The sequence below is a fragment of the Macaca fascicularis genome, chromosome 4 (assembly GCF_037993035.2).
Source record: "Macaca fascicularis isolate 582-1 chromosome 4, T2T-MFA8v1.1".
Lineage (NCBI taxonomy): Eukaryota > Metazoa > Chordata > Mammalia > Primates > Cercopithecidae > Macaca > Macaca fascicularis.
The window spans coordinates 110,071,369-110,098,569 of NC_088378.1; the positions used below are offsets into that span (position 1 = coordinate 110,071,369).

Sequence of the window (27,201 nt, forward strand, 5' to 3'; positions counted from 1 at the left end):
AGTGAAGGTATTTCTAGGAGATGCAGGTGGCAAAGAAGAATATATCACAGATGCACCATGCTGCTTGCTTCTGCGTTACTTTTCTTTTCTAATTCTGCCACCTACTTTGTAAGCAGGGAAGGGAGAAAGAAGGTTGGCAGCTCATTGCAATGCAGCCTGGCCATAGCTAACTTCAGTTTCTCACATAAGCCCTAGACATACTTTTTATCTTTTAAAACTGTTCATTCTTTTCATTGCCATGGGGAAAATGGCAAAAATGAAAATTGATCCATTTTTTCAGTCCAGTCACCTTCAAGGATAAGAAACCCAGGAATAAACTCTGCTTTGTATTGCTCATGGGAGTGCTTTTTTTCACCTGAACTAGGAAAGAAAAGTTTAAATGGTGAAACTCCCTTGAAGTTATGCTTTAACATCTACTTATTTGAAAATTTAATTCTAATTATGTGTTTCAGGTGCACAGAACCTATTAATGAATATCCATGTTCATGTGATGCAGATGGGACTAGCATACAATGTAAGATCAAAATTAATGTAAGTCTTATAATTTTATTAAAGCTATATGACAAAAATTTTAATTTAAAAGAAAAATCAAATTGCTTGCTGTAGATTTCGAAGTCATTTCTCCCACAGTTGATGATTTTACTGTTCTCTCATCTTTCCTCTGTGTTATTCTTTGGCTGCTCCAAACAAAACTACAAATCATGGCTTTTTTTTTTTTTTTCCACCTTTTCCTTCTTTGTCTTTTGTTGTTACAAAATTCCACAATTCCCTTCCCTCCTGCCGACTGCCCCACCAAACTAAATCCTTGAAGTATCCATTATCAACAGTTGCTCAGATGGCTTAAATTTTACCATCTGCCTCGTCCTCTCTGGTCTTAGGAGACAGAGGTATCTGTGGATATGTAGGAATGACATAGGATTCAATTAATGTAGATATCACAAGGTATCTGTGGATATGTAGGAATGACATAGGATTCAATTAATGTAGATATCACAACAAATACTGGATGTATATATCAAGAAGTGGGCAACACCTTTAATATTCTCAGGATATGTCTTTCAATCTTCAGGAGTCTCATGTGGTGTGATTGACATATGGTATTTTATATGGGATGCATCATTTGCTGAGAAATGTTGGTTGACTGAAGATTGTGACCGTTCTTGGTAGATGAGAATCTTGTGAGCCTTTTGGAATCCTTGGGAGTTCTTCCAAATCATTTTTGATTGACAATAACATAGTAAAGGGAGGATGCATACAAACTAAAAGCTTTTGTCATTGTGAAACCATGGATATTTTATTATATTCTTTGTGTCTCTCTCCCTAGTCAGTAAAGCATAGCTATACTAGTTCTGACATCACAGGATCATGTGTGAGAATGCTCATGAAACACAGTAGCTATTCAGTAAGTGGCCCTTTCAGAGACGGGTGATGGAGTAGTTAAATGAGAACCAGGATTGAAACTCTGTATTGCTACTTACCTACTGTGTGTTCTCAAATTACATTTATTTTGAAATTATGTTTTGACTATTCAATAAAAGTAATCACAGTAACTACCTCAGGTTATTGCAAGAATTAAATGAGATAATGCATGTAAAACAATTAGCACATTTTCTGACACAGTTTTAAAAAGCATAATTATCTGTTGATATTGTGTTTATTTTGTTCTGGATTGTGAAAGCCATTCTTGATGCGGAAAAGGAAATGTAATAAATAAATTCCCTGGTAGAGAATGAATGAACCATACATCCTGTTTGCATTACCACAAATATTGCCTGAAGTAATCTCTAACACCATATTTCTTGATAGTACAAATATCATATTCTTTGTTTTGAATTAAAATATCAGTAAATAGACATTTTTGACATATGTATGTATGTATGCATATACATACATACATACACAGCCAATATTATGAGAGCAATTGTTAAAATTCTACCTAAATGCTTCTAGATTTTTTCCTAATATTGTTATTTTAGCATAAGAGCAAACTCATTATACTCAGTGATATTTTTGTCTTAGAAGTATATGTTAGGAGTCATTCCATTAAAATGCAAAGAGTCTTGATTCATTCTTTTTTAATAGCTATAAAGTATTCCAAATAAACATTGAAGACCATGTTTACCTGATGAGAGTACGAGCACACCAGCTTACCTATATCCTATTAAATGAAATCACTTGTTACAAAGTGTTGACTAACTTCATGAGGAAAATGCAGTTTGTCATTATTTTAATTTACATTTTCCTAGGTTACTATCAAGATTGAACACCTTTCTATACTATTATTTGTCATTTGTAGTTCTTTGTGTCTTGCCTACTTATAGCCCTTTTTCTTTTTGCTTACTTGCCCTTTACTTTTTGATTTGTATATATTAGTTTAAATTATAGATAAAATCTACTAGGTTCTGAAAAAAATGCAAATCTTTTACAGAGTCTGGACACCCTTACTTTATACAGCTTACGAATTGTGAGATTTTCATATTTGTCTTTACTTTTCCTTCCTAAATGGGCTTTGTCACTCTCCAAAGAAATCCTTCACACTGTAATACCTTAAATATATTTTTATATTCTCATTAACTACAATTATAGAATTCATGATGCTTTTAGTGCTTTAACTCATAGTGAATACATTATGATTGATAAAAACTAGAAATCTAACTTAATGGTTTCTTTTAAGCATAATGATTTTTTCCAAGAAATTTTATCAAAGGGTCTCTTAATTCTTGATTTGGGATGCTTCGCTTTTCATATAGTAGATTTCTATATATGGGTTAGTTTTTGGACTATTCTGTTTCTTGACTTTTTATCTCATTTGTACTAGTACCATCTAGAATAATTATTATAGCTTAATAATTTTTTAAAAATCTTGTCATGTTTCACCAATGCATTAAGTGTACTCTACATGTAATTTTGCTCACTCTGTGAATCTTAGATATTGAATGTCTATAAGAAATTGAGATATAATAATCATTAGATATACTTCCTACCTCACCAGCTCCACATGGAAAATGATCTACATCTCTTTCTCTCTAGTGCTGTATCTCTCTATCTTACTTACTAGCTGACCTATTTCTTTTAACTTTCTCTGTGGTACAATGCTTAGATAACACACTCTGAAGGAGATTCATGAACTGTTTTTCAAGGCTAAAGACGCAAGAGAAATGGAGAAAGATAGGCAGTACTAACTGAAAAGTGCACTCGAGTCAACATAGGGCAAGGTGTTATATGTGAAGTTCCTTAGGAGTGGAAAAAATATAGTTTATATTAGGGCTGGATGGGCAACACAAGCAAAATTGCTGTGATGGTTAATATTGAGTGTCAACTTCATTGGACAGAAGGATGCAAAGTATTATTCCTGAGTGTGTCTGTGAGAGTGTTGCCAAAGGAGATTAATATTTGAGTCAGTGAACTTGGAAAGATAGACCCACCCTCAATTTGAGTGGGCACAATCTAATCAGCTGCCAGCTAGGCTAGAATAAAGCAGGCAGAAGAATGTGGAAGAACTAGACTGGCTGAGTCTTCCAGCCTCCGTTTTTCTCCCATGCTGGATGCTTCCTGCCCTCAAACATTTGACTTCGAGTTCTTCAGCTTTTGAACCCTTGGACTTCCACCAATGGTTTGTCAGGGGCTTTCGGGCCTTCAGCCACAGATGGAAGGCTGCTCTATCAGCTTCCCTACTTTTGAGGTTTTGGGACTCGGACTGGCTTCGTTGCTCCTCACCTTGCAGACGGCCTATTGTGGGACTTCACCTTGTGATAGTGTGAGTCAGTACTCCTTAATAAACTCCCTTTCATATATATATCTATCCTATTCATCCTGTTTTTCTAGAGAAACCTGAAACACTTTGTTTTGTTTTTTGTCCAAGTGACAATTAGAGGGAAGCTTTAAAAATTAGAATTAATGCTGGAGAAAAGCAAATGCATGCCTGGGGAGAGAACATATGCTATGACTAGTGAAAAAAAAATGTAATTTAAGTTCTGGATGTGCACACACAAACAGAAAAGAAAAGTGAGAAAGGCAGCATAGAAAGCAGATATTTTTCTTTCAAGTTTGATAAGACTTAGGAGGATGGCATGTATCCTCATGCACCGTGTGTATGTACATGGAAGCAGTATTATTTTTAAGATATCAAATAATAAATATATATGTTATGAACTAAAATGGAAAAAAAAACTAACTGCAGAATTAAAAAAAATCATGACTTTCTTAGATGAAGTAGAAATAAAAGAATGTGTGCTTTAACTCCTAGTGAATATATTGTTATGAGCAGACTTAATATAAAGTAAGGACTCATGTGAGTTCTCTAAATAAAAAGGAAAGAATTAAAGAACTGTGTATAAATAGCAAAGACATGGAATCGACATAGGTGACCATCAGTGGTGGATTGGGTAAAGAAAATATGGTACATATACACCATGGAAAACTACAGAGTGATCAAAAATAATCATGTCCTTCACAGCAACATGGATGCAGCTGGAGTCCATAAAACTAAAGTAATTAATGCAGGAACAGAAAGAAAATACCCTATGTTCTCACTTATAAGTGGGAGCTAAACATTCAACAACTGTGGAGATAAACATGGGAATAATAGACACTGCGGACTAGAAGAAGGTAGAGGAAAGGAGAGGACAATGGTTCAAAAAAATGACCTATTGTGTACTATGCTCACTACCTAAGTGCAATACACCCGTGTAACAAGACTGCACATGCGTCCCCTGCATGTAAAAAACTAAGTACCCACACATGAGTGCATGTATTTGTGTTTCTCTGAGTGTGAACTGTAATTTATGAGCTTTTAATTTAATATAATTTACATTTTGTCTGCCATGTATATCATGTATGTTTTTCTATTTTTTGTTATTCTTTCACTAGTACATAGTGGATTCTGGCATTCAGAAAATTATTTTCATGTATCCAAAATTACTTTATTACAGAACTCTAAAGGTTCTGTGATTTTTGACAGGTTTAAAAGGGACTTATTTAACAAGTTTTTCTCATTCTTTTTATTTGAAATTAAATGATTGAACCATCAGAATGTTTTCCAGGAGAGGGTTTGAGTTTTGAGTTTGAGTCCATCCCCCTCAACAAATGGTCAGCTTTTTCCTACAAATTATTTTAGAGAATATCACTATCCTTTAATTAGAAACAAATCCTTAAAATAGACAAGATCTTGCAAAATGGGAACATTTATTACACACACACAGAGTACCTTGCTTTTTCACTTAATCAACCATAGATTATTCTTATATATATAAAATATATATTATATCATATTTTATATATATTCTATACTACCATATATTCTACTTTCTTCTTATTAATATTCTATTGTGTGGAAGTACCATATTTAATCAGTACCCTTTTTTTGATATTTAAGACAGTTTATTGCTCTTAAAATTCTTTCTGTGTTTTAGGTGCCGAAGCTTGAGTTCATTCTATGCTATTTCATAGCAGAAAATAATCAGCACTAATTTTAGGACCCCCTCTTGCTCATTCGTTTGTGTGTGCCCTACCATACTTGTGTGTTTATTAGAAATATTTTCTTATGTATTTGTTCTGGTAAAATGTGAATATTACTTCTTGGTATATGCATCCTTTGTTTAAATAAATGCCACTATGCTCTCTAGGTATTTGTCCTCTAGCTATTCCACTATTTGCCCTCGTCCCTAAATCTTGAATCCCTAAGTTAGGGAAAGCCTGTGAATACTCAGCAAAAGTGAGCCCAAACCTGGATCAGAAGAGTAAAACAAGTGGGGGTAAGAGAAGTTGCATTTCCTTTTCCAGCCTCTTTTGACTACCAGCAGCAAGCACATGTCACTTACAATGCTACAGATTCCGTAGTTACATCTGATTGAAGTGTTCTCAGTCTTTTGGATTGCCCAACCCTGTAGCTTGCAAAGTAAAAACCCACAGAATTAATGAGATTTTTGAATATACACATTTAAAAACACTTGACTACACTAGCAGTTCTTATTCAGAACTGGCCAAAGTTCACGGAATTCTGTGAAGGTTAATCCCCCCTTTGCAGGGGGAATGGCAGGGACTTAGTAGGTACCTTGTTCTGTTCCCACTCTTCAAATTGTACTTCTCTCTCTATCTGTTTCCCTTTCTCCAAGATCTTAATTGAGGAAAGCGTTCCACTACTCAAAACACTAATGCTAAAAGATAAAACGTGATGCCATGAGAGAAGTGTTATGCTAAAGATGACACTGGGTAACTTCCTTTTCTAGGAAGTTCAGAGATCACAGGACAACCCTGTGGATCTAAACCACATCCCTCAGAAAGAACACAACTATCTGAGCCAGTGAGGTAACTGTCACATTTACTAGCCCAGTTAGTACTTTGCCCTGTCTAAGAATTTCACAATGAATATATCACTGCCCTGTTCCTTTCATGCTCCTGTACATTTCCTGGCATAATATTTTCAGTACAAGTTGAATGAATATATCACTGGGGTCAAGCTCAGTTGTCTAGATTGCCCTGGTCTGCAGGATTCCTCCCGGCTTCCATCTCTTTCTCTAAATACTCAACCTTTTATATATCTTATTTTCTGAAATTACTTTAGTGAACTCTTTGGGAAAGCACTTTATTATATTAAATAGAATATAGCAAAGCAATAGAAATGATGATGAACAAAAGGAAAGGCATCCTTTTAAATTTTTAAACCAGGAAAGATCAAGAACTTTAAATGACAATTTGATTTCTTCTAAAAAGAAATTGCCTTTGTATTTCCCATTAAGCTTTCTAATTAATTTAGTAAAAGATTCTTGAAACCCTGGAGACAGAACTTTTGGCAGTCTAAAAACGATCCCTGTCTTCCCGTGGTAGATACAGTTCAATTAGTTTATGTAATGTTTTCTAATAAGTCATTCCATACATATCTGGAAATAGAGCTAAGGGAGAAACTTGTTTCCATGACACTCCCTGTGGAATTCTGCATTTCTATTCCATAAATAAAACTGCAATACCTACAGGATAGTCTACTATGTGCCCTTGGTTTTTCTTAACAAGTTCAAATTTTCAGCAAAAGTGGAACAAATATCATAGCATTTGTTTACAAAAACATACTTAATTCTATCACTTGTGGGGGGTGGGGGTGTACAAGATTACTATCTAAGTTCCAGGCATGACTGGAATATTATACTGAAGTGCCCAATTCATTTCTAATTGAGGATGACACTAATTAATCTCTCGGATTATTTTTAACATCATCTAATTTTCCAGTGGATAAATGATATTAATGCAATGGCATCCATAATAGTCTTGTCAGTATGAGTTTCTGTTGTTAACACTTTTTAAAAGTCACTAAATATTTGTAAGCATAGGTGTTAATTAATGAATAATAATTCTAGAAAATTATCACTTTTCAAGGTAAAATGCTGAGGAAGTATTTTATGTTTGCATACGCAATTATCCTTGAGAATGTAAGAACTCAAGACCTAGAGTGCAAAATGATTCAAGTTGGTTTAGGTTCATTAAGATATCTTTAGATAACTCATTGAAAATAATCAGTTTTACTAATGATGTCATAACTTTCCATAAATTATTTCTCAGAATTATGGGTGCAAATCTTTTCAGTTTACATTATGAAAAATAATGTCATACCATGTTTGTGGTACTATGACATGTGTTTTCTACAATGTAAGTGTGTATATATGTGTGTGTGTGTGTGTGTGTGTATATATATATATATATATATACACACACCCTAAACTGTAAACTTAAAAGCATATGGTATGATATGGTAGAAGCTAAATATACAGAGAAACATATTTCTTGTTCAAATTAAGTGCCAAAACATTGAAGTAGAGGCTGACTGAGCCCTTGGCCTTCAGAGTGGAGAAGAAAGAAAGATAATATTTACTGATCACATATGATGTTTAAGACACAGTGCCATTATTTTATTTAAGTCTCATAGCACACCATATGAGGTGGGTGATATTATCGCCATTTTGCACATCAATGTAGTTACAATAAATAAAATACCATTTGTTGAATAAATAAGTAAAGCTATGAGAAATTCTAAAATATTTTTAAGCATAAAAAGTAATAGGTATTATCCAGATTCTTCTAACTCTACAAGACATTTACACTTCTGCAGCTATAGGTGTCAGTAACGCTGGACATACATTTGGACAAATGCATGGGAAAAAGTAGGTAATTAAAAGATTATGATTGGATTCAAACTTCAGCTGTTACAGGAGTTTTAGGTATTTTACATGGACATAAATCTATTGTGAAGTGTTTGTTCTAAGTATGTGATCAAGCCCAGAAATCCTTTGAAATTTCATGGAAGTACTATTAATCATTACCCTAGGAGAGCAGAGTTGAACTGGGGCTGTTTTGGGAAAACTCAGAGGTATGATAGACACTAAGGGCTAGTGAATTCTGTTATTATCTGCAGAGGAAATTTGCTTTAGCACCATTATTGGGGGCAGGGGCAGTTCTCTGACATGATACATGTTTTTATAAAGATTAATAATGATTTTTTTCTTGGTAAATCAGCAATAGAATATTTGACAGAGTCTTTCTGGTAATAAAAGGTAAAAAAAAAAAAACACTATTATAAACATATATTTCAATTAACAGAGGAAGGAAATGTCAAACAAACTTGCACATCAGTTTTTTAGATTATGTTTAAATAAAAATATAATTTTATTAAAATGGTCAGCCTTATACTAATAATCAAATTTGATTCTTTATTTCTTAATCTAGGACTGCACATCCATGCCTTGTATGAATGAAGGCTTCTGTCAGAAGTCAGCACATGGATTTATTTGCATTTGCCCACGTGGATACACTGGTGCATATTGTGAAAAAAGCATTGATAATTGTGCTGAGCCTGAACTTAATTCAGTCATCTGTCTTAATGGAGGGATTTGTGTTGATGGCCCTGGACACACTTTTGACTGCAGGTCAGTATTTATTTACCCACAAGTAAGTAAATATATATTTAGGAGAGCTTATAAACATCCCACTAGTAATTCACTCTGCAATGTAAATACTAAGGTTTCAAGTAAGATTTTATCTCATATATATATCTATATATGCACAACTTAGAAAATAACAGTTACAAAATGGCATTGCTTATATTTTCCAAATATCGTATATTCATATCACGCCCATGTTTTCCTTTCCCAGTTAAATCATCCCTCATTTTATAATTGTTTTTATCTCTTCTCCTTTCTCAAAGTGGGTTTTTATCCTTTTTCTCTAATATTTTATACCAAATGAATGATTTGTTAATATTTCACATTTATAGCATAATTCCTAGCCAGAGATTCATTTCTGTTACTACTATGCCTATCTCTTGAGATCTTAATAAGTTATAAAAATTTTATTTGAGTTATAAAAGCGAATTATTCTATCACTATATTTTTAAACCACTTTTTAAAGGTATAGTTTTTAACTTTTTAGGAGATGAATATTTTTCCCTTTGTTATTTCTGATTATATAATATATCCAATTGATTGGTCATTTGAGAATTTAGTCACTATCTGTTCAACTTGTAAAATAATAACTGAACCCAGGTATTAAAAAATATACACACGTACTTTACCTCCTTTCAGTCTCATTTGTGCCAGGAGATGTTAAGTTAAAATTTTTGAACTGTATTTCTGTCATATATCTTAAATTACTGACAGGTTTGCCATGTATATCTTGATATATAGTTATTTACTAGTAAAGTATACTTATCATTTCAATATTTTATTATTTCTTTTTAAGACACTAATATATTCTGTCTTCTATACAGTACTGTCTCTTCCCTATTTTCTTTGTTCAATATCTAAGGAGTGTTTTGCCTATTTTTATATTTTGATATCTACTGTATCGTTTTATTTGGTATATATCTCTAGTAAGACACACATAGATGCTAATTTCATATAAGTTCAAGAATATTAACTTACATTTAGCATAGGCAAACAATGTTTATTTATTATTATGACATAGATATTAGTTATTACACATTGCCTAACATGCCATTTTTGTTTGTTATACACATGCGCCAGACATGTGTGTGTACCTATGTGTGTATTTTAAATCCTTCTTTCTCATATCTTGTGTTTTGAACATGCTTTCTGTTTATTGTACTTTCATAGTTTGATAAAATATAATAAACATGTTTTTTATACAAATGGAAATTATATAAAACAAAATTATTAAAATGACCACTGCAAGGATTATCAGGGTTATAACCTAATAATTGCCTGGACTAAATCATTAATCATAAATTGAACATGTGTTTCTGATGGATACAGTGTTAAAAATCAGAATTCAATTCATGGAAATACATTTTGTTCATTAAAAAAAATTGATTATCAAAATAAGTAAACATAAACCTAAAATGTGTATTTTTACAATCTGTTAGTATTTGTTAAATCAAGCACTGTAAGAGCTCTTAGTCCATTTAGTGTTGCTATAACAGAATAACAGAGACTAGACTAGAGGTTTATTTGGCTTATGTTTCAAGTGGCTGAAAAGCCCAAGAGCATGGCATAGGCATCTGTTTGGCTTCTGGTGAGGGTTTCATGCTGCACCATAGGATGGCAGAGATGTGAATGTGGAAGCTGGAATGAAAAAAGGACAAAACAGGAGAGGCAACCTTGCTTTCTGATACCCACTCTAACCAGAACAAATCCCTTCTTGAGAGAATGAATCCAGTCTCATGAGAAACACTTTAATCTATTTTAAAGGTCTATTCACTGTGTAAGGCACCACCTCCCAACATTGCTGCACTAGGAATTAAGGTTCCAACTTGAGTTTTGGTGTGGACATCTAAACCATAGCAAGCTCCTTTATAAATATTCCTTTTAGGGAAAAGTTATTTATGGGCTAGCTAGGTTCATTTTTTTTTTACAGCATGAAGCCAGTGGAATTCAGATTGAAGATGCCCGCTTCTTTTCTTGGCATATTTCCCAGGAACAAGCATGGGCATTCATTACTGCTATAAAGTTATTCAAATTGTATTTAAATATGAGTCATCTGTCTCCAAAATTATCATTGCTGATTCAATGTGTTTAAAATCCCCTGAAGATCTGTCAATGGTAATGCCTTGGGAGGTGCAGTTTCTATTGGGACTCCATGCTACAGTTGGTGCCAAGTCAACACAGTCCTTAGATAGTTTACTTACCAAAGAAAACTCATATTCTAGGAGGTAGTGCTTTTCAAGTTAAATTATCAGATTTGTTCATGGGTTAAGGGTTAATCTATAATATGTTTATGTAAAATCATAACAAAATTATTATTTGATATTTAGAAAAGGAAACTGAACTTATTGTTCTGAGTCCTATTTTGTGTTCTCTAAATTTAATTAAAAAGAATCATGTCACTGTTAAAAACCTGGTAAAATATTTTGTTGTTATTATCTTTATACTATTTTTGCTTCAGTGTTTATGCCAATCATAGTAAAAGTTAATGTCTTCATTCTTGTTGCTGGTTTGTTAATGAGTTTGCTAAAGTTTGTTGACTTTAATTGGGAAAATTACTCAACTTTATAACTTTGCACCTTAAGGATATTTATCCTGAGGTCTTACTTGCGAGGAAAACTATTTTATTAAAATATTTCAGCCTTTAATGACCTGCAGAATATTCCATAGGCTTATTCTTATAATTATTTTAGAATTTGTTTCCAATTGAAGTTTAACACTGAATGACATTAAACAAACAAAAAAGATAAAGACTGCACTACCCTTTTAAATTGCCTGTAATTTGTTTAATTCCCAACCTAAAATATTTTGCCGTGTTGTAAGATTCACATATTAATTTTAACTTGGTGAAATGTAAATTTCTTAGATCTTATCTTTGACTGAGGATGATACAGTAAATGCTGTCAGTTTGCTTTCATCTCCATCATTACAAAAATGAAACCAAGGAATGGTCTATTTTCCTGAATGCTGTATGTTATAAATTCAGTTGATTCACTTCTTTCACAAAAGTTAACATGACTTTTATTTAATTAAAAACCATATAGAAAATATTTATTCCAATGACTGACATATAGAGAACTTATAATTTAATTCCCTTCTGTTTTTATTTCTGGAGTTTTAAGTGTTTATTCAAAATATGTGGTGTCATATGTTTCTCTTATTTATTTTTTCAAGTCGGGAGAATTTTTTTAAATTATTATTCTATTTGTCTTATGCAGATTGATACCGATTCACTCTTTCTGCATTCTACTTTGGGTGGCAATATTGCTTACATATTGTATATCACACGTTACAAAAGTTTCTTTGATGAAATTTTTTTTTTCCTTTTTTAAAATTTTCAACTTTTATTATAGACTAAAGGACACATATACAGGTATGTTACAGGGGTAAATTACTTGATGCTGAGACTTGGGATCCCAAAAATCCCATCACCTAGGCCGTAAGCCTATGTCCCCTTTTCTCCCTTCTGCATTTAGTGATCCTCATTGTCTGTTGTTCCCATCTTTATGATCATGTGTATTCAATGTTTAGCTCCCACTTACATGGAGAACGTATGGTGTTTGGTTTTCTGTTCTTGTGTTAGGTCATTTAGGATCATGGCTTCTAGCTCCACTCATGTTTCTGCAAAGGGCATAATTTCATTATGTTTTGTGGCTGCATAGTACTCTATGGTGTATATGTATCACATTTTCTTTTTTCGATCCACTGTTGATGGGCACCTAGGTTGATTCTATATCCTTGTTATTGTGAATAACACAACTTAAAACTCTGTCCTTCGTGTATTTCACTTTTTTCAGTCTTTATATTTTTGTTCCTTCTCACATTTTTATTTACTTCTCAAACTTTTATCCAGTTTTTCTGAAATTTTCTTATTTTAGACTCTTTTATTTTTTAATGCACCTTAGTTTTTCATTATTTCCATTCATTGTAAATGTAACACCCACTTAAAAAGCCACATTATTATCTTCTGTTTACAAAGTAGTTTATTCCAAGAGTTCGATTTTTTTCAAAGTTCATATAGCTGAACTCATCATTTTATGGTTACAGAATTACGTTGACTCAGAGTGTCGGTTTCTACCATTTTGTATCCCTGCTTTATTGATCTTCATGGTCATTACCCAGATATATCAGAAGACCACTTTCATATCCTAACTCTATTTGCCAGATTCTTATTTATTGAATTATTTCTGTGTCTCCTAGACTATTTTAAATGATAAGACTGAACCATTAAGTGTCTCGGCAGAGGCAAGCATTAATAATACACAGGAACACCCATGAAAGCCTATTTTTACTACATGTGTTGTGGTTGCCAGAGTCTAAGGATCAAATTACTGCACAAATATGAGTCTAATAATCTTCCTCTATTGTTAAATTTTGAGTATTGGACCTCTCCAGGTCAGAGGTGTATCAGATTTACACTTCGTTCATTGCTGATTTCTCTCATGAAAACATTTTGTTATTTTAAATTATTTTAGAACTAAGAAAATGGTACATAATTAAGATAGCTAGTATTCATTTAAAAAAAAATCTTCCTAATGCAGTAACTAAATTTTGAAAGATAGGTAGATTTTTTGTTTTTTGGCAAGGATACATTTGTTATGGTAGTTAGCACAGATATACATACAGAAGAGTTTTATTTTGATGCAGGAAGAAAAAAAATTACCAAGAAACCCAGATTAGATATAATTTTTTACACTTTGAGTTCAATGGTGTTGTCTAATGTTCTCAGGCACATGTAGAGCCACTGAACCTGTTAGGAATTTATATTCTGTGCAACAGATTTGTAAATTTATAAGTTGATTTATATGGAGTCCTTTCAAAGCAAAATAAACCTCATGTTGTCTCAGTTAAATTATGTATTTGATATATACAAATATAAAGCTAGGTATAAACCCATTATATTTATTGTTGTTATATAACTATAAAAAAGTTTTAAAGTTCAATGAAAGCTATAAGCCTAATTGAATTGTTACCATTAAATGCTAATTTAATGTGATACACTCTGATGTTGCTACCTTATGACATTATCTATGTCAGTGTCCCCTTGCTTCAGTGTGCCAGTTGAAAATATAATTCTTCCAAAGCATGTTCCATACTGTAAATCCCTAGTGTGCTATATAATGATCATAGGTAGATTCTTTAAACAGGAAGGGAAGGGAAGAGAAGGGAAGGGAAGGGAAGAAGGGAAGGGAAGAAGGGAAGCGAAGAAGGGAAGGAAGGAAAGGAAGGGAAGAAGAGAAGGGAAGGGAGGAAGGAAGGAGGGAGGAAGGAAAGAAGTAAAGAAAGGAGGAGGGAGGGAGGGAGGGAGGGAGGAAGGAAGGGAAGGAAGGACTTAAGCCTGACTGTTTGGAAAGTGACTCTGGATAGTAAAATGAATGAACCACTGACATATAGTTAGTCTCCTTATTACTGTGGACAAATAGATAGGCAGTATTGCTTTGCATACTGAAATAAAATAAAAGCTAACTGTTTCAAGCACAATAAGCTAGTATTTCTTTTAGATAAACAGTTACTTAGATGTTAGGTGTGCAGTAACATATCATTCTATAACCATATTTCAGGTGATTTATAGAGAAGTGAATGGACATTTTAAACACCTAACTTATTTTTAGTAATATATGTTTTAGACAATCCAAACATTTAAGTGATTGACTTTATATTACTTAATGAAGAAATGCCAATCTAATAATATGCACATCTGAAGTAGAGAAAAGTTACATGACAAATAATAGATAAGATTTTCAAAGTCTTTGCCGTTCCCAAACTGTATTTAATTTAAAATAATTGAAAATATTTTTGTGCAGAAAATATAATACCTGATGATTTCATTTCTAGTTGTAAACTCAATTGAGTTTTAGGGCTGAGGGAGATTATAGAGATTACCTTTAGTGTCCTAGTTATTACATAGGTGACAAGGCAAAGGCCTAAAGAGGTTTGAACTCTGTCAATCATCAAAACTGAAGTCAGAATCAGTGGGAAAGTCAATACCAGAATTCAATGCATTGCTTATTTATTTTTATTATAGTATATTTTATTTGAAATATGAAATACAAGAGAAAAAAATATATGGTAAAAAGAGAAGAAATATTTATAGTCAGATATCATGACTATTCTCCTTGCAGTTAAACATCTATATTGCATTTTATTTCCTGGTGCAAAGTTTAAAGACATTAATGACTTTGTTCAGTGTAATAATGTCTGCTTTCAAAAATCCGTAAGTATTATTAACCATGTGTAACACTTTAATAGCATTTTAATGCATGTAAGTTTTATTAAACTATAAAAACTATGTTGAAATTACACTAAAATTCAAATTAAGCTCACACAGCAGAGGACTACAGAAATAAGCAAAAACATTATATATAACTTTTTTCAATCTGTAGATCACACAGAATTTAGGAAATAATTTATAAAACAAAGCACTGAGACACAAAGATAGTTGGTTTGTTTTTAATATGTTAAACCCCGTTCCAGGCATTTTGTTTTTTTTCCATAGTGCTCTCTGCCTTTGCCTTACAGAGTCCTCATCCATCCCCACAACTTTCCCACCATCCAGCTCCAAATTTCCCTTTAATCTTATATGATTTTTTTCCCAGATTTGATTCTCCTTGGTCATTATCTCCATATTTTTTAGGTGTTTCATGTTCTTGTCCTTATTATTTACTTAAGTTTTATTACTCTTTCTACCTTGAAATGAGCATAATTAATTCACAGTAATTATATATTAAAAGATTAGTAAGCTTTAATGTTTGATTCCTCACAGTTTCAAGTTTCTTTTTAAAAAGATGGCAGGAAAATTAGTAAAAGAGAATTATTTTTAATTATATATTCTTAGGGACAACAATATCCTATGATATTGTTAAACAAACTATTTGAGAGAAGTAATCCATACTGGTATCATACTGAGGAAGGACAGATGCTATTTTTTTATATGCTTTGATAAAAAACTCCAAAATAAAGGCTAAGAGAAGTTAGGTAACTTATCATGGTTACAGGGTAGAGATATTGATTGTACACTAATCCATTTTCAACTCTCATTAATCAACTTAGCATGAAGTTAATTAGTTTTACAACTTGAAAAAAGATGTTGGTATTTTAACAGCCGTAGTTTAGGTGACATTTTATTAAATAGAGATTATGTTTTCAAAAATAAAAGATGGAACATGTAACACTCTAAATTTATGACTAAATTATTACTTCACAACATGGAGAGATTGAAATTTAAAACATCAACCTATTTTAATTTTTTAATATAAAGTATTCTTATTAGTAATTATGTTGTAATTTTAAAATTATATTTTATCCATCAAATTAGTAGGCCTTTTCCTATATTCACATGTAAGATTTTTTTTATAATTTCATTTCATAATAATGAAATCTTTTTCTGATGACCTCCTAAACTATCACATATAATATAATTATATGTGATAATTACTTATAATTACTTACTGAATATTTTTCTTTGTTCATGTTTTAAATAAAATTACTAGAATTTCAAATTTCCTTAGGATTTTTTAAATTATGTATTTTTGTACTTTAGTTCTCCAAATCAGAATTTTTGCAATACTTATCAGATTTTTCAAATATTATTAACAAATTGAATCAATCTAAAATATAATTTTACTAAATACATATTATTATAAAATAATAAATTAGAATTGCATTAAAATTTTTATATTTCCAGCTTTTGCATAACCTTTGGAAATGATTTTGAATATAATACCTTATACACCTTTCCTGTTTAGTCCTGTTATGATTTCTACTTTTCTTAGTCATTCCATAGATAAATAAATAAAAATATATTTTGAGTAGTGAGAATTTATTATGGTTTGCCTTTCAAAATACCTGGCAATAATTTATGATCAAATTGTTACTCTTGAAAGGTAAATCTAGATTATTTTCTAGATAAAATAAATGTCAACTGCACTAACTGTGATGGTAAACCACAGTTAGTGATCACATGTTCAATCAAAAATTTAAACGAGTAACAGAAAAAGCCTGTGCATTCAATATAATAGATTTTATTCTATAAAACACAAACAGTGTTTGCTCAACAGCATCAAGTTCAATTTTAAACATACATCTGTTTATTCCATTTGGGGATACAATTAAGATCACTTTATTACCATAAGTAGAAAATAAAATGAGACTACTCATTTAATTCACCAAGTGAATTTACATTAAAGAGTATTTGATTTCCACATAAAATTATACTGAAAATTGGCAACTGCTGTATTGTTTTAGGCAACTAACTGATTTCAAAATAAGATTAAAAAGTTAATATCATGTTTCATCTAATTATTTTATAACTTAATTCAGCAAATATTTCTTGGAAAACTACTATGTACAAAAAAATCATTACAGCTGGAATTTGAAAATTGAGAAATCATAGCTGTACCTGTATTTCCTTCAGAAGTTCTTATAAATAGATTTTAGCAGAAGAAAATATGTATGTGATATATTTTAATAGGATGATTATGTCCATTCAAAATTACAAATTAGTTTTAGTCTCCAATCATAAATATGTGAATTTTTTGTGTATATTAAAATATATTTGTGATTGCTTCACAAATAAATACACAGATATATTCAAATTCCTTTCCTTTGATGAAGTAGAAATAAGTTTCTATTGTTTAAAACACCTTTAATCAAACATAGGTTGCTTTACTATATCGTCAGATTCCAAGAGCCAAAGAGGAGCATATATGATCCATAGGATCAAACATGACTAATTACAATTCTGTATTTCTTGAAATCAAAAGGAAAAATGAAGGAAAATAAACAATTTAACCATATTAAAGAGAGTTGTGACACTAATAATTATGGTTTTATGATAGTTTGTTTGGCATAATTACCAGACAGTTAATGAGTTTGGTGGTTTTCTGCGGCAAGATAGAGAAATATTAAAAAATGTTTCACCATTTAAATTTTGGTAAGAATAAAAGTGAATTGTTATATGTCACATTTCTTTTAATTTACTAAATAGATTGTGAAAATAAGTAAATATTGATGTCCAGTTCTACTATCTTTACTATTAATTGCTATACCACTTTACTAATTCCTATCAAAGTTAATCTTTAATAATACTAAACAAGTTATACCAAGTATACTGAATTTTCTAGAGAAAGAGTTCAAATTATTTTAACTGATAAATATCAAATGGCTGTCTCAATGCAAAATGTGATGCCTTTAATCAATAACAAGTTTACTGTAATAAATTACATACCTCCAGATAATTTTAATTGTAGGTATGGCCCATCTGGACCAGCCACTGCAAAGACACTAGCTGCAGTAGGTGAGGCACAGCCAGGGTTACCCTCCACAGAACAGGCAGAAACCACGCCCCTTTCCAAGTTTGTTGGGTGGGAGCCCTGCCCTCCCGGGCGCAGCTGCAGCCACCCAGCCGTGGCTGTGAACCCAGGCATCCCTGTGCTCTGGGGGCCCTGGGAAACCTACCCCATGGCCCCACAGTGTTGGAAGTACCTGCTCTTGCTGCCTGGACTCTCCCCACTCCTGGCACCTGCTCCAATTTTGGAGCAAGACTGAGGCCAAGCCTAGGTGCTGTCAGGACCGGCCAGGTGTGCCCATGCTTGGGGTTATGCTGACATGCCAGCCCTCTGCCACCTTGGCCCCCTCCAGACTTTGGGTGCTGACAAGCACAAGAGGGAGGCCAAGGGGATGCTGAGGGTGGCTCCCTGTGGACCCGCAGATGCCCCTCCACAAGAACAGCCTGAGTGCCTTGGACAACATGATTGATGGTAGCGGAAGGCAGACAGGCTTCTGGGCAGGAAGGGGTGGGTCCCCATTGATGCCCCACCTTCAAGCCAGGGAAGGCCTGAAGCATGGGTCCAGACTGTCAGTTCTGGGTGGAGTCTACTGCGGGATTTAGAACTCATGGTGCTTTTTCCAGACACAACCACGGCCAATCAGCACACACTTCCTCCCTTCTGAAGTCTATAAACCACCCCCGCCACACACCTTCAGTCCCCCTACTCAGCCAGACTCAGAGAGACATCTGGACGACCAGCTGTGGAAAGGAGCTACCCAATTTGAGTCTCCTTGACTTGTAGGGACAACCTGCCTATGAAAAGGAGCTACCCACTCCAGATTTTCTCTCTGCAGAGAGCTGGAAAGGAGCTACCCGTTCTGGGTCTCCTGGGATAACCTGCCTGCAGAAAGGAACTACCCACTTCGTGTCTCTCTCCTAAGAGCTGTTCTACTGCTCAATGAAGCTCCTCTCCAAGCTTCTGAGGACCACGTGACATCTCCAAGCTTCTGGGAACCACTGCATTCCCCTCGTCCAGATGTGGGTGCCTGTAGTGGGAACTACGTGCAGTACATCTGGTCCAGCTGTAGCCTTGCATGGAGCTGGCATCTGTGCCAGCGCCTGGAGCTGCCCACCCCACCACAGCAGCTGGTGTCTTCACAAGAGCCACTCCAGAGGGCTTGCAGCTACCATCAGTTTAGCCAAATAATTGTGGCAAATCAGTTTAATCTCAGCAGATGTTCACTAAGAGATAAATAGATGATAAATGATAGACAGATGATTAGACACATAGATAGATGATACATAAAATCTCTTTACATGAATCAAACTGGCAAATAACTGATTTTGACCAGGGAACTTACTGGTAACCTTCATCTTTAGATAGTTTAATTAATAGAGAATAAACAGAGAAGGGATGATGCTAAAAATAACTTACCTGCATATTTTAATTTTGCACTAACACTTTAGATAAATTAGTAGTGTGAAAAGATGAAATATGAATGAAGAAGTATCAATTTAAAAGAATTTTATGAATTAGGATAATATAAAATTAAGTTTATTTTGTTTTTTGTTTTGGTGGCAGCCATTTACAATATTTATAGGTCTGCTTCATTTGATAAGAGAAGGTTACCAGGAAAGAGCAAGGGTACTGGAACGGAAAGAATTACACATTCAAAAACCTTGTTTAGTTACTGTTTAGGAAGCTTAGAAATTTGTTATAACTCGGCCGGACGCGGTGGCTCACTCCTGTAATCCTAGCACTTTGGGAGGCTGAGGCAGGCGGATCACGAGTTCAGGAGTTCGAGACCATCCTGGCTAACACGGTGAAACTCCATCTCTACTAAAAAAAAAAAAAAAAAAAAAAAAAAAAAAAAAAAAAAAAAAGAAGCCTGGAGTGATGGCGGGCACCTGTAGTCCCAGCTACTCAGGAGGCTAAGGCAGGAGAATGGCGTGAACCCGGGAGGCTGAACGTGCAGTGAGCTGAGATCGCGCCACTGCACTCCAGCCTGAGCAACAGAGCGAAACTCTGTCTCAAAAAACAATAATAAATAAATAATAAAAAATTTAAAAAGAAATTTGTTATAATTCTCATAACAAATTAGTCTCATTTATTAAATAGCATGGTCTACACTAATTTTGCACCAACACTTTAGATAAATTAGTAGTGTGAAATCAGAATGTTAATCCAGTGTTCATCAGAATGTGGCAGGGAACATCATGAGGCAGGCAAAGATAAATTGGCAAAGATAAACTTGTTTAGAGAATCTCTCCTCAGCAACTAGTTGAGACAGGTGTGGTACATTTCTTTCTATCCTTTCCACTTCCTTATTTCTCCTCATGAAGCCTGGCTTGCCAATCTATGTCATAGGTGATTATGAAATAATTCGAATAAAATTATCGTATGATTTTGTCTCTTCTTTGTACTCTTTTTTCTTTGATATAATTCTGACACACCTAATAGCCTTTTCATTTTAAATAAAAGAATTTTAATAAAATACATTTAAAAAGATTGGAAAAACACATAATGGCTAAATATCTGTAAAATGTTCAATTAATCAACAAGGTAGAAATTTACAGAGTCAGTTATCATCAACCCAGAGTAACAATTTCAGCAGCTTTTTCCTCTTTTAAAAAGTGGATACAAAAACATGTTAAATTATACATAAGTAACTTTGGATGTGAAATATTCCACACCATTTTTTTTTTTTTTTATACTTTAAGTTCTAGGGTACATGTGCACAACGTGCAGGTTTGTTACATATGTATACATGTGCTATGTTGCTGTGCTGCACCCATTAACTCGTCATTTACATTAGGTATATCTCCTAATGCTATCCCTCCCCCATCCCCTCTCCCCACTGTAGGCCCCAGTGTGTGATGTTCCCCTTCCTGTGTCCAAGTGATCTCATTGTTCAATTCCCACCTCTGAGTGAGAACATGCAGTGTTTGGTTTTCTGTTCTTGCGATAGTTTGCTGAGAACGATGGTTTCCAGCTACATCCATGTCCCTACAAAGGACACGAACTCATCCTTTTTTATGGCTGCATAGTATTCCATGGTGTATATGTGCCACATTTTCTTAATCCAATCTGTCACTGATGGACATTTAGGTTGCTTTCAAGTCTTTTTTTTTTTTTTTTTTTTTGAGACGGAGTCTTGCTCTGCCGCCCAGGCTGGAGTGCAGTGGCCGGATCTCAGCTCACTGCAAGCTCCACCTCCCGGGTTCACGCCATTCTCCTGCCTCAGCCTCCCGAGTAGCTGGGACTACAGGTGCCCGCCACCTCGCCCGGCTAGTTTTTTGTATTTTTTTTTAGTAGAGACGGGGTTTCACCGTGTCAGCCAGGATGGTCTCGAACTCCTGACCTCGTGATCCGCCCGTCTCGGCCTCCCAAAGTGCTGGGATTACAGGACTGAGCCACCACGCCCGGCCACTTCCAAGTCTTTGCTATTGTGAATAGTGCCACAATACACATACGTGTGCATGTGTCTTTATAGCAGCATGATTTATAATCCTTTGGGTATATACCAAGTAATGGGATGACTGGGTCAAATGGTATTTCTAGTTCTAGATCCTTGAGGAATCACCACACTGTCTTCCACAATGGTTGAACTAGTTTACACTCCCACCAACAGTGTAAAAGTGTTCCTGTTTCTCCACATCCTCTCCAGCACCTGTTGTTTCCTGATTTTTAATGATCGCCATTCTAACTGGTGTGAGATGCTATCTCATTGTGGTTTTGATTTGCATTTCTCTATAATCTGTATAGTATATTATTTGAATGAATTGATAAAAAACTTTTTTTTCTGTGTATATAATTTAGCAATTCTTTTTAGAATGGTGTGGTTTTTAGTCTGTATTTGAGTTATCAGTGGTGAGAAAAATATAAACACTTCTTTTTTCTTCAGAAGTAGATCTTTGTTAAATTATTTTTAGTGCTTAATGCTTGCCCTATATATATATTAAAAAAAAAAAATTGACTTCTGCAAATATGCATGTGCTATTTTTCAATATTTTAAACTTATGACTGGCCCTAAAATGATGATTTTTTAAAAACATTCAGATGTTTTCTGGAAGTGATGCTGTTTTGAAAGTAAGGATGTATTTCTCAGAACTATAAAGTTATAAAAATTGAAGTAGAATTAGTTAAAAGAAACAATGAGATAAATGTCTCATTATTTAGAAAAACAGTTCATTCAGATGAGAGGGGGGTAAAGAAATACTAATTTTGAACACTGATTCTTTATTGTGCTTAATGTGTGTTTCTATTATGGCAGATTAATCTGACATGTGCAATTGTAAAAAAAATGTTCAAAATTCAGATCCTTTTGTTCATTGTTTTCAAAAATGTAACCCATGCTTGCAGCTAGATTTTTAAATTTTAGCTACACTGAATAAGTCCTATTCACATTGAAAACAAAAAGCTTTCTATCGATATGATTATTTATTTTTATTATTTAAGTAAAAAAGTAAAAAAGCTAATGTCAGTGTATGGAATTATATGGTATTTTACTTTTCTGCTGTTAATGTTTTAATTTATAGGAAAGCCTACTCATACAATTGTGTTAATGCAAAAACAGGACAGGAATCTAAAGAGTTAAATGAGGGGCAAGACTAAACTTTAAAAAAAAAAAAAAAAAAAAAAAACCTTCCCCTAGAAAAAAATAGATTAAACTCTCTGGTTATACTTTCCTTATGTAGGTGTGGAGATATTTGAATATGTGGGAAAAAAAAACTGCATATGTTTTCTTTTGGCTCTCATAACATTTTTGGTTTGCTTCAATGGTTTAAAAGAAATTTTCAGAAAGTTCTAACTCTTCCACAGTAAAAGCCAGTGTCAGAATTTGATCTCTGCCTACCTGATTGAAGAGAATTACACTTTAATGCCACATTCTGTAGTCTAGGTTGATAGTACTTTTTCATCAAAGACATTGGGCAGTAAGGAAAGAAAAAAAAAATTCTCATGCTTCTTATTGTCAGTGGAATTACTGTATCTCCACAGGTCAGGGCATGTGTACATTTGCAGCATACTTTAGTTCTTTAGCAATACCTTTTGTAGACCAATTTATATAGCTGAAAACTCTTCTTGCTTTCCAATTTTAAAAGCAGGATTTTGATTTCTCTTTATCCATAAAAGTTTTCCAAGCTTCTTGCAAAATTTTTCAGTTCAGCAGAACTATAAACCTGATAGTGATATTTTGGAAGATAAAAAGGATTATATTTTGAGTTTTTTTAACTTGAAAGATCAATGTATTTGTGTATTTGTGTGTGAGCATGTATATTATAGAGAGACAAAGAAAGACAGTCAGAGAATATTATTAGTATTTCCCATTTCTGTAGAAATAGAAAGATATTCACTTTGCTTACTCTCAAAAAACTGCAGATTAAATTGTCCAATTATACTTTATTTATGTAGGTATTCAGATACTTAAATATGTGAAAAATTTTAAAACTACAAATGTTTTCTTTTGGCTCCTGTAACATTTTTTATTTGAGATAGAGAGATACACACATAGATATAAATATGTTAAGTATATATGTACTTATATATGCTATAGATACATATAATATATATCATATATTCAGAATTGCACAGGTATATATTGCATCATATATGGTCTACTCTACATAGATCAATTTTTTTAATTAACTATTTACTTAATGGATATTTGTTAGATGCTTTCAAACTGACATATGCTAAAGACATATGAATACATTAGATAAAATTTCTTAAATGAATAAGCTTACAATATTTTAGTGTGTAAACAAATGTAATAGAGTATGTAAGAGCGACACACTACAAATACATCAAGTTTCAGTGAAAAAATAAAGATTAAACCTACTCTATTTTGAGAGATTGTATAAGGCTTCAACAGGAGGTATGCTTTGACCTCAATCTCAAAGGATGAACTCATCACATTGATATATTTGGTATCAAAGCATAAGAAAAAAAAAAAATGGAAGTAAAGAAAGATGAGATTTGATGGATTACAAGCAATCATCATTTAAATTAAAAAAAAATAGTAGAGGTAAAATAAAATAGGATTTGCAGGGTAGGATGGAGCCAGACCTTACAGAAACTTGTAAAAGATGCTTATTGAACTGATGAAATTGATTCTATAAACAATGAGAGAGGGTTCTTTTGAAGTCTGTAACTTTCAAAGTTTGTAAGTAAAGGAGTTAAATGGTCCAATTTGTATTTTAGAAAAATAATTTTTGGGAGACATTTATCTGTTTAAAGAGACAAAGTACCAAGTACTGCAATGATCAAGGTGAGGGGAATGTGAGTCCAGCAAAAGCAGTATAATGGGAGAAGACAGGGTAGGATCCAGGGAAAATTTGGAAGGCAAAAATACAATATTCTGCTATTGATTAAATGTGGGAGTAGAATGAAAAGTCTATGATTACTACTTTAATTAGGCTGGGGTAATTATGTGGATTCAAATGCAAAAATATCCTGAGCATTTATGCAATGATCATCATCTCCTGTCCAAGTGGGAAAAGAGTTATGGAAGGAAGGAGACTGAGGCTCTCTTCCACTTGGGCTGGAGATGAGGAGTTCAACTCACCAGGAGTTATTAACTCACTGGTTTTAAGCTAACGATGCAAAAAAAAAAAAAAAAAAAAAAAAAAAAAAAAAAAACCAGAGAAACAGGCAGAATGAATCTTCAAACCAAGTCTGTAGACCTAGGAACACAGTCAATTTTAGAATTAATATCCACAGAACTACATGGATAACATGGCATCCGTCACATATGCTTTCTTTCTTTTTATTTTTATTCAGATTAATCATATTTCAAGAATTAAAAGCTTAATGTAACTTAAAACATATGGGAAGGACTCTGTAGATCCATAAATAGCTTATTTTTAAACATATTTTTTGGTATCTCCTAAGCTTCTTATATCCCTATGGATTAAAATTATTCACCAAGCCATTAATTATGTTTTAATATCTTTATGAAAAAGAAGATAAGCAACCTTGAAAATCTTGAGGGAGATATGAGTAAAATTAATAGTGTAATTGATGAATTAAAGACTTTTGTATCATTCCAAGTCAAACACTGTGCAGGCATATGTAGGTGTGAGATAATTTCTGATTCCTTTAGAAAAACGTGATCTACTTCTGAATTTTTTACTTAATATTTATTTGTTACTTTATATCAATACGAATATAAAGAATATAATGAAGAAAATAATGGTTTTCATATATGTATATATACCTTGGTTTATCCATAAAATGTATATAATATATGAGATATTAAATAGCATCCTTTACTTAGTGTTTCTTTTGAAAACCTAATAATTGGAGCAAGCAGGTGTTTCATGGGTATTGAGGAAGCTCTTCTTTTTTTTTTTAAGTTTGAATGCCATCTGGCTTGCTGGCAACATGAATAGACAGTTTGCATTTGTGGATTTAAAGATCTCACGGGTATATTGCTTATTTAAAATTTACATGGAGGATTAGGAGATTCAAGCACTTTTATCCAGGCACTGTGGTTTTAACCTGCTTTAAATGTCTTATCAAAAGTATTTATGGGAAATAAAAACATATTTTTATAGTCATCTTTATTTTATAAGTATAATCCTAAACTCAGTAAAAAATGGAGATAAGCTTTATTTGGCAATTGGTCAATAAGGTGAGCTATAATATATGAAGTGTTAAATATACCCTTTTTATCATTTATTTTAAAACATAATAATAGTATTCTTTGGGGAGACATCAATACTGGGAAAACTAAGGATTTCTCTGAAAATTCACCCATTTAATTTCAAACCTATAAGTATATGAAAATGTATTTAGATAATAAACTGTTCAGGCATAAAGTGTCTGTGAACAATAATCTCACATCTTTGACTTGAGAACCTTCCCTGAATGTCAGTTTTTTTTTTCTTTGTCAATCCCTTCTGTGCCTTTAATGTTTAATTCTTCTGCCTTACCTCTTAAAGAGTACAGGTATTCTTACTATTATACTTATTCTTCTTTCTTTCCTCACATCTGATCCCATTACTTATTTTTTTGGCCAATTGTTTGCTGCCAAACTCTGCATAGCATATGTCCCAACATTTGGTATTTTGAAGGTAGAACTGGCTGATATTGATTAACCTGATTAGAATTTGATAGGCAGGAGCTGAAATCCATCAGATTTTTCTCCTTGTTTGAAATTCCGCAATATATTGGAGAAATGGATGTGTTTGTGACTACTATGGGAAGCACTCACTAAGAAAATATAACTAATGTAAGTTTTCCTTCACTGCAACCCAGTGAAAAATAATCTACATTGCTTAATTTCTCTAAATTATCCCTAAGCCCCAAATTACAAGAATGGTGTAAAATTGAACTTCAGTAATATGTTTTGGTATCCCTCACATATCTTTGTGTCACACAAAAATACCAGAGGTTTAAATGGTGTCTAGGATATGCAAAAGAGCAACTCTTTATTTTAATAGAAATTTTCATATTCAACTCCACATCATTAATTTGAGGAAAGTCAGCTCTGCTCTTTCTGGTTCAATGTACAGTACTTGGCCAAATACGGAAGTTCGGATACCTCAGAATACAGCCTCTGTGTGTATCGGTCTGATATTTCTCCCTGTGGTTCTGCTATTTCTCCAGCAGAATTGGAGGAATTAGAAGCCGGTATCCATTATTTTCAGAGCCTTAAACTCAACTATATGTCAAATAACTTGGGATTCATGCTAAAAATTTTTTAAGTGGTTGATTGCCCTACTAAATCTCTAACTCTTGTCTCCTACTCCCGCAGGACTGTCTTATATCATCTCCCCTTAATGGGTTATTAAAACACACTGCTAGTCTTTTCTTCCTGGAAGTAGTAGTAGAAGAAAAGCAATTGGTCAGATGTTTCTCTCCTCACTATTTATTCTACAACCCCTTTCATCAGTAAACCTATAAGTCTCTTAAAGTATGGCCCATCCCAGTAGCTACATATAAATTTGGGGCACTAAAGGATTCCAGAGATAGTTTACTTCCATGTTAAAAGCATAATCTTCTAT

At 33.2% G+C, this 27,201-nt stretch overlaps 1 protein-coding gene across 1 annotated transcript in view; it reads left to right on the plus strand.

Annotated features, from left to right (window-relative positions):
* The window catches only part of LOC135970466 (protein eyes shut homolog), a 118,896-nt gene extending 99,447 nt beyond the window's left edge, over positions 1 to 19,449 (plus strand). The window contains exons 6-8 of the mRNA XM_065543108.1: positions 453 to 531; positions 8,713 to 8,912; positions 19,047 to 19,449. Of these exons, the coding sequence (XP_065399180.1) occupies positions 453 to 531; positions 8,713 to 8,912; positions 19,047 to 19,449 (682 nt within the window). The remainder of the gene's footprint in view (positions 1 to 452; positions 532 to 8,712; positions 8,913 to 19,046) is intronic.
* The last annotated feature ends 7,752 nt before the right edge of the window (positions 19,450 to 27,201 follow it).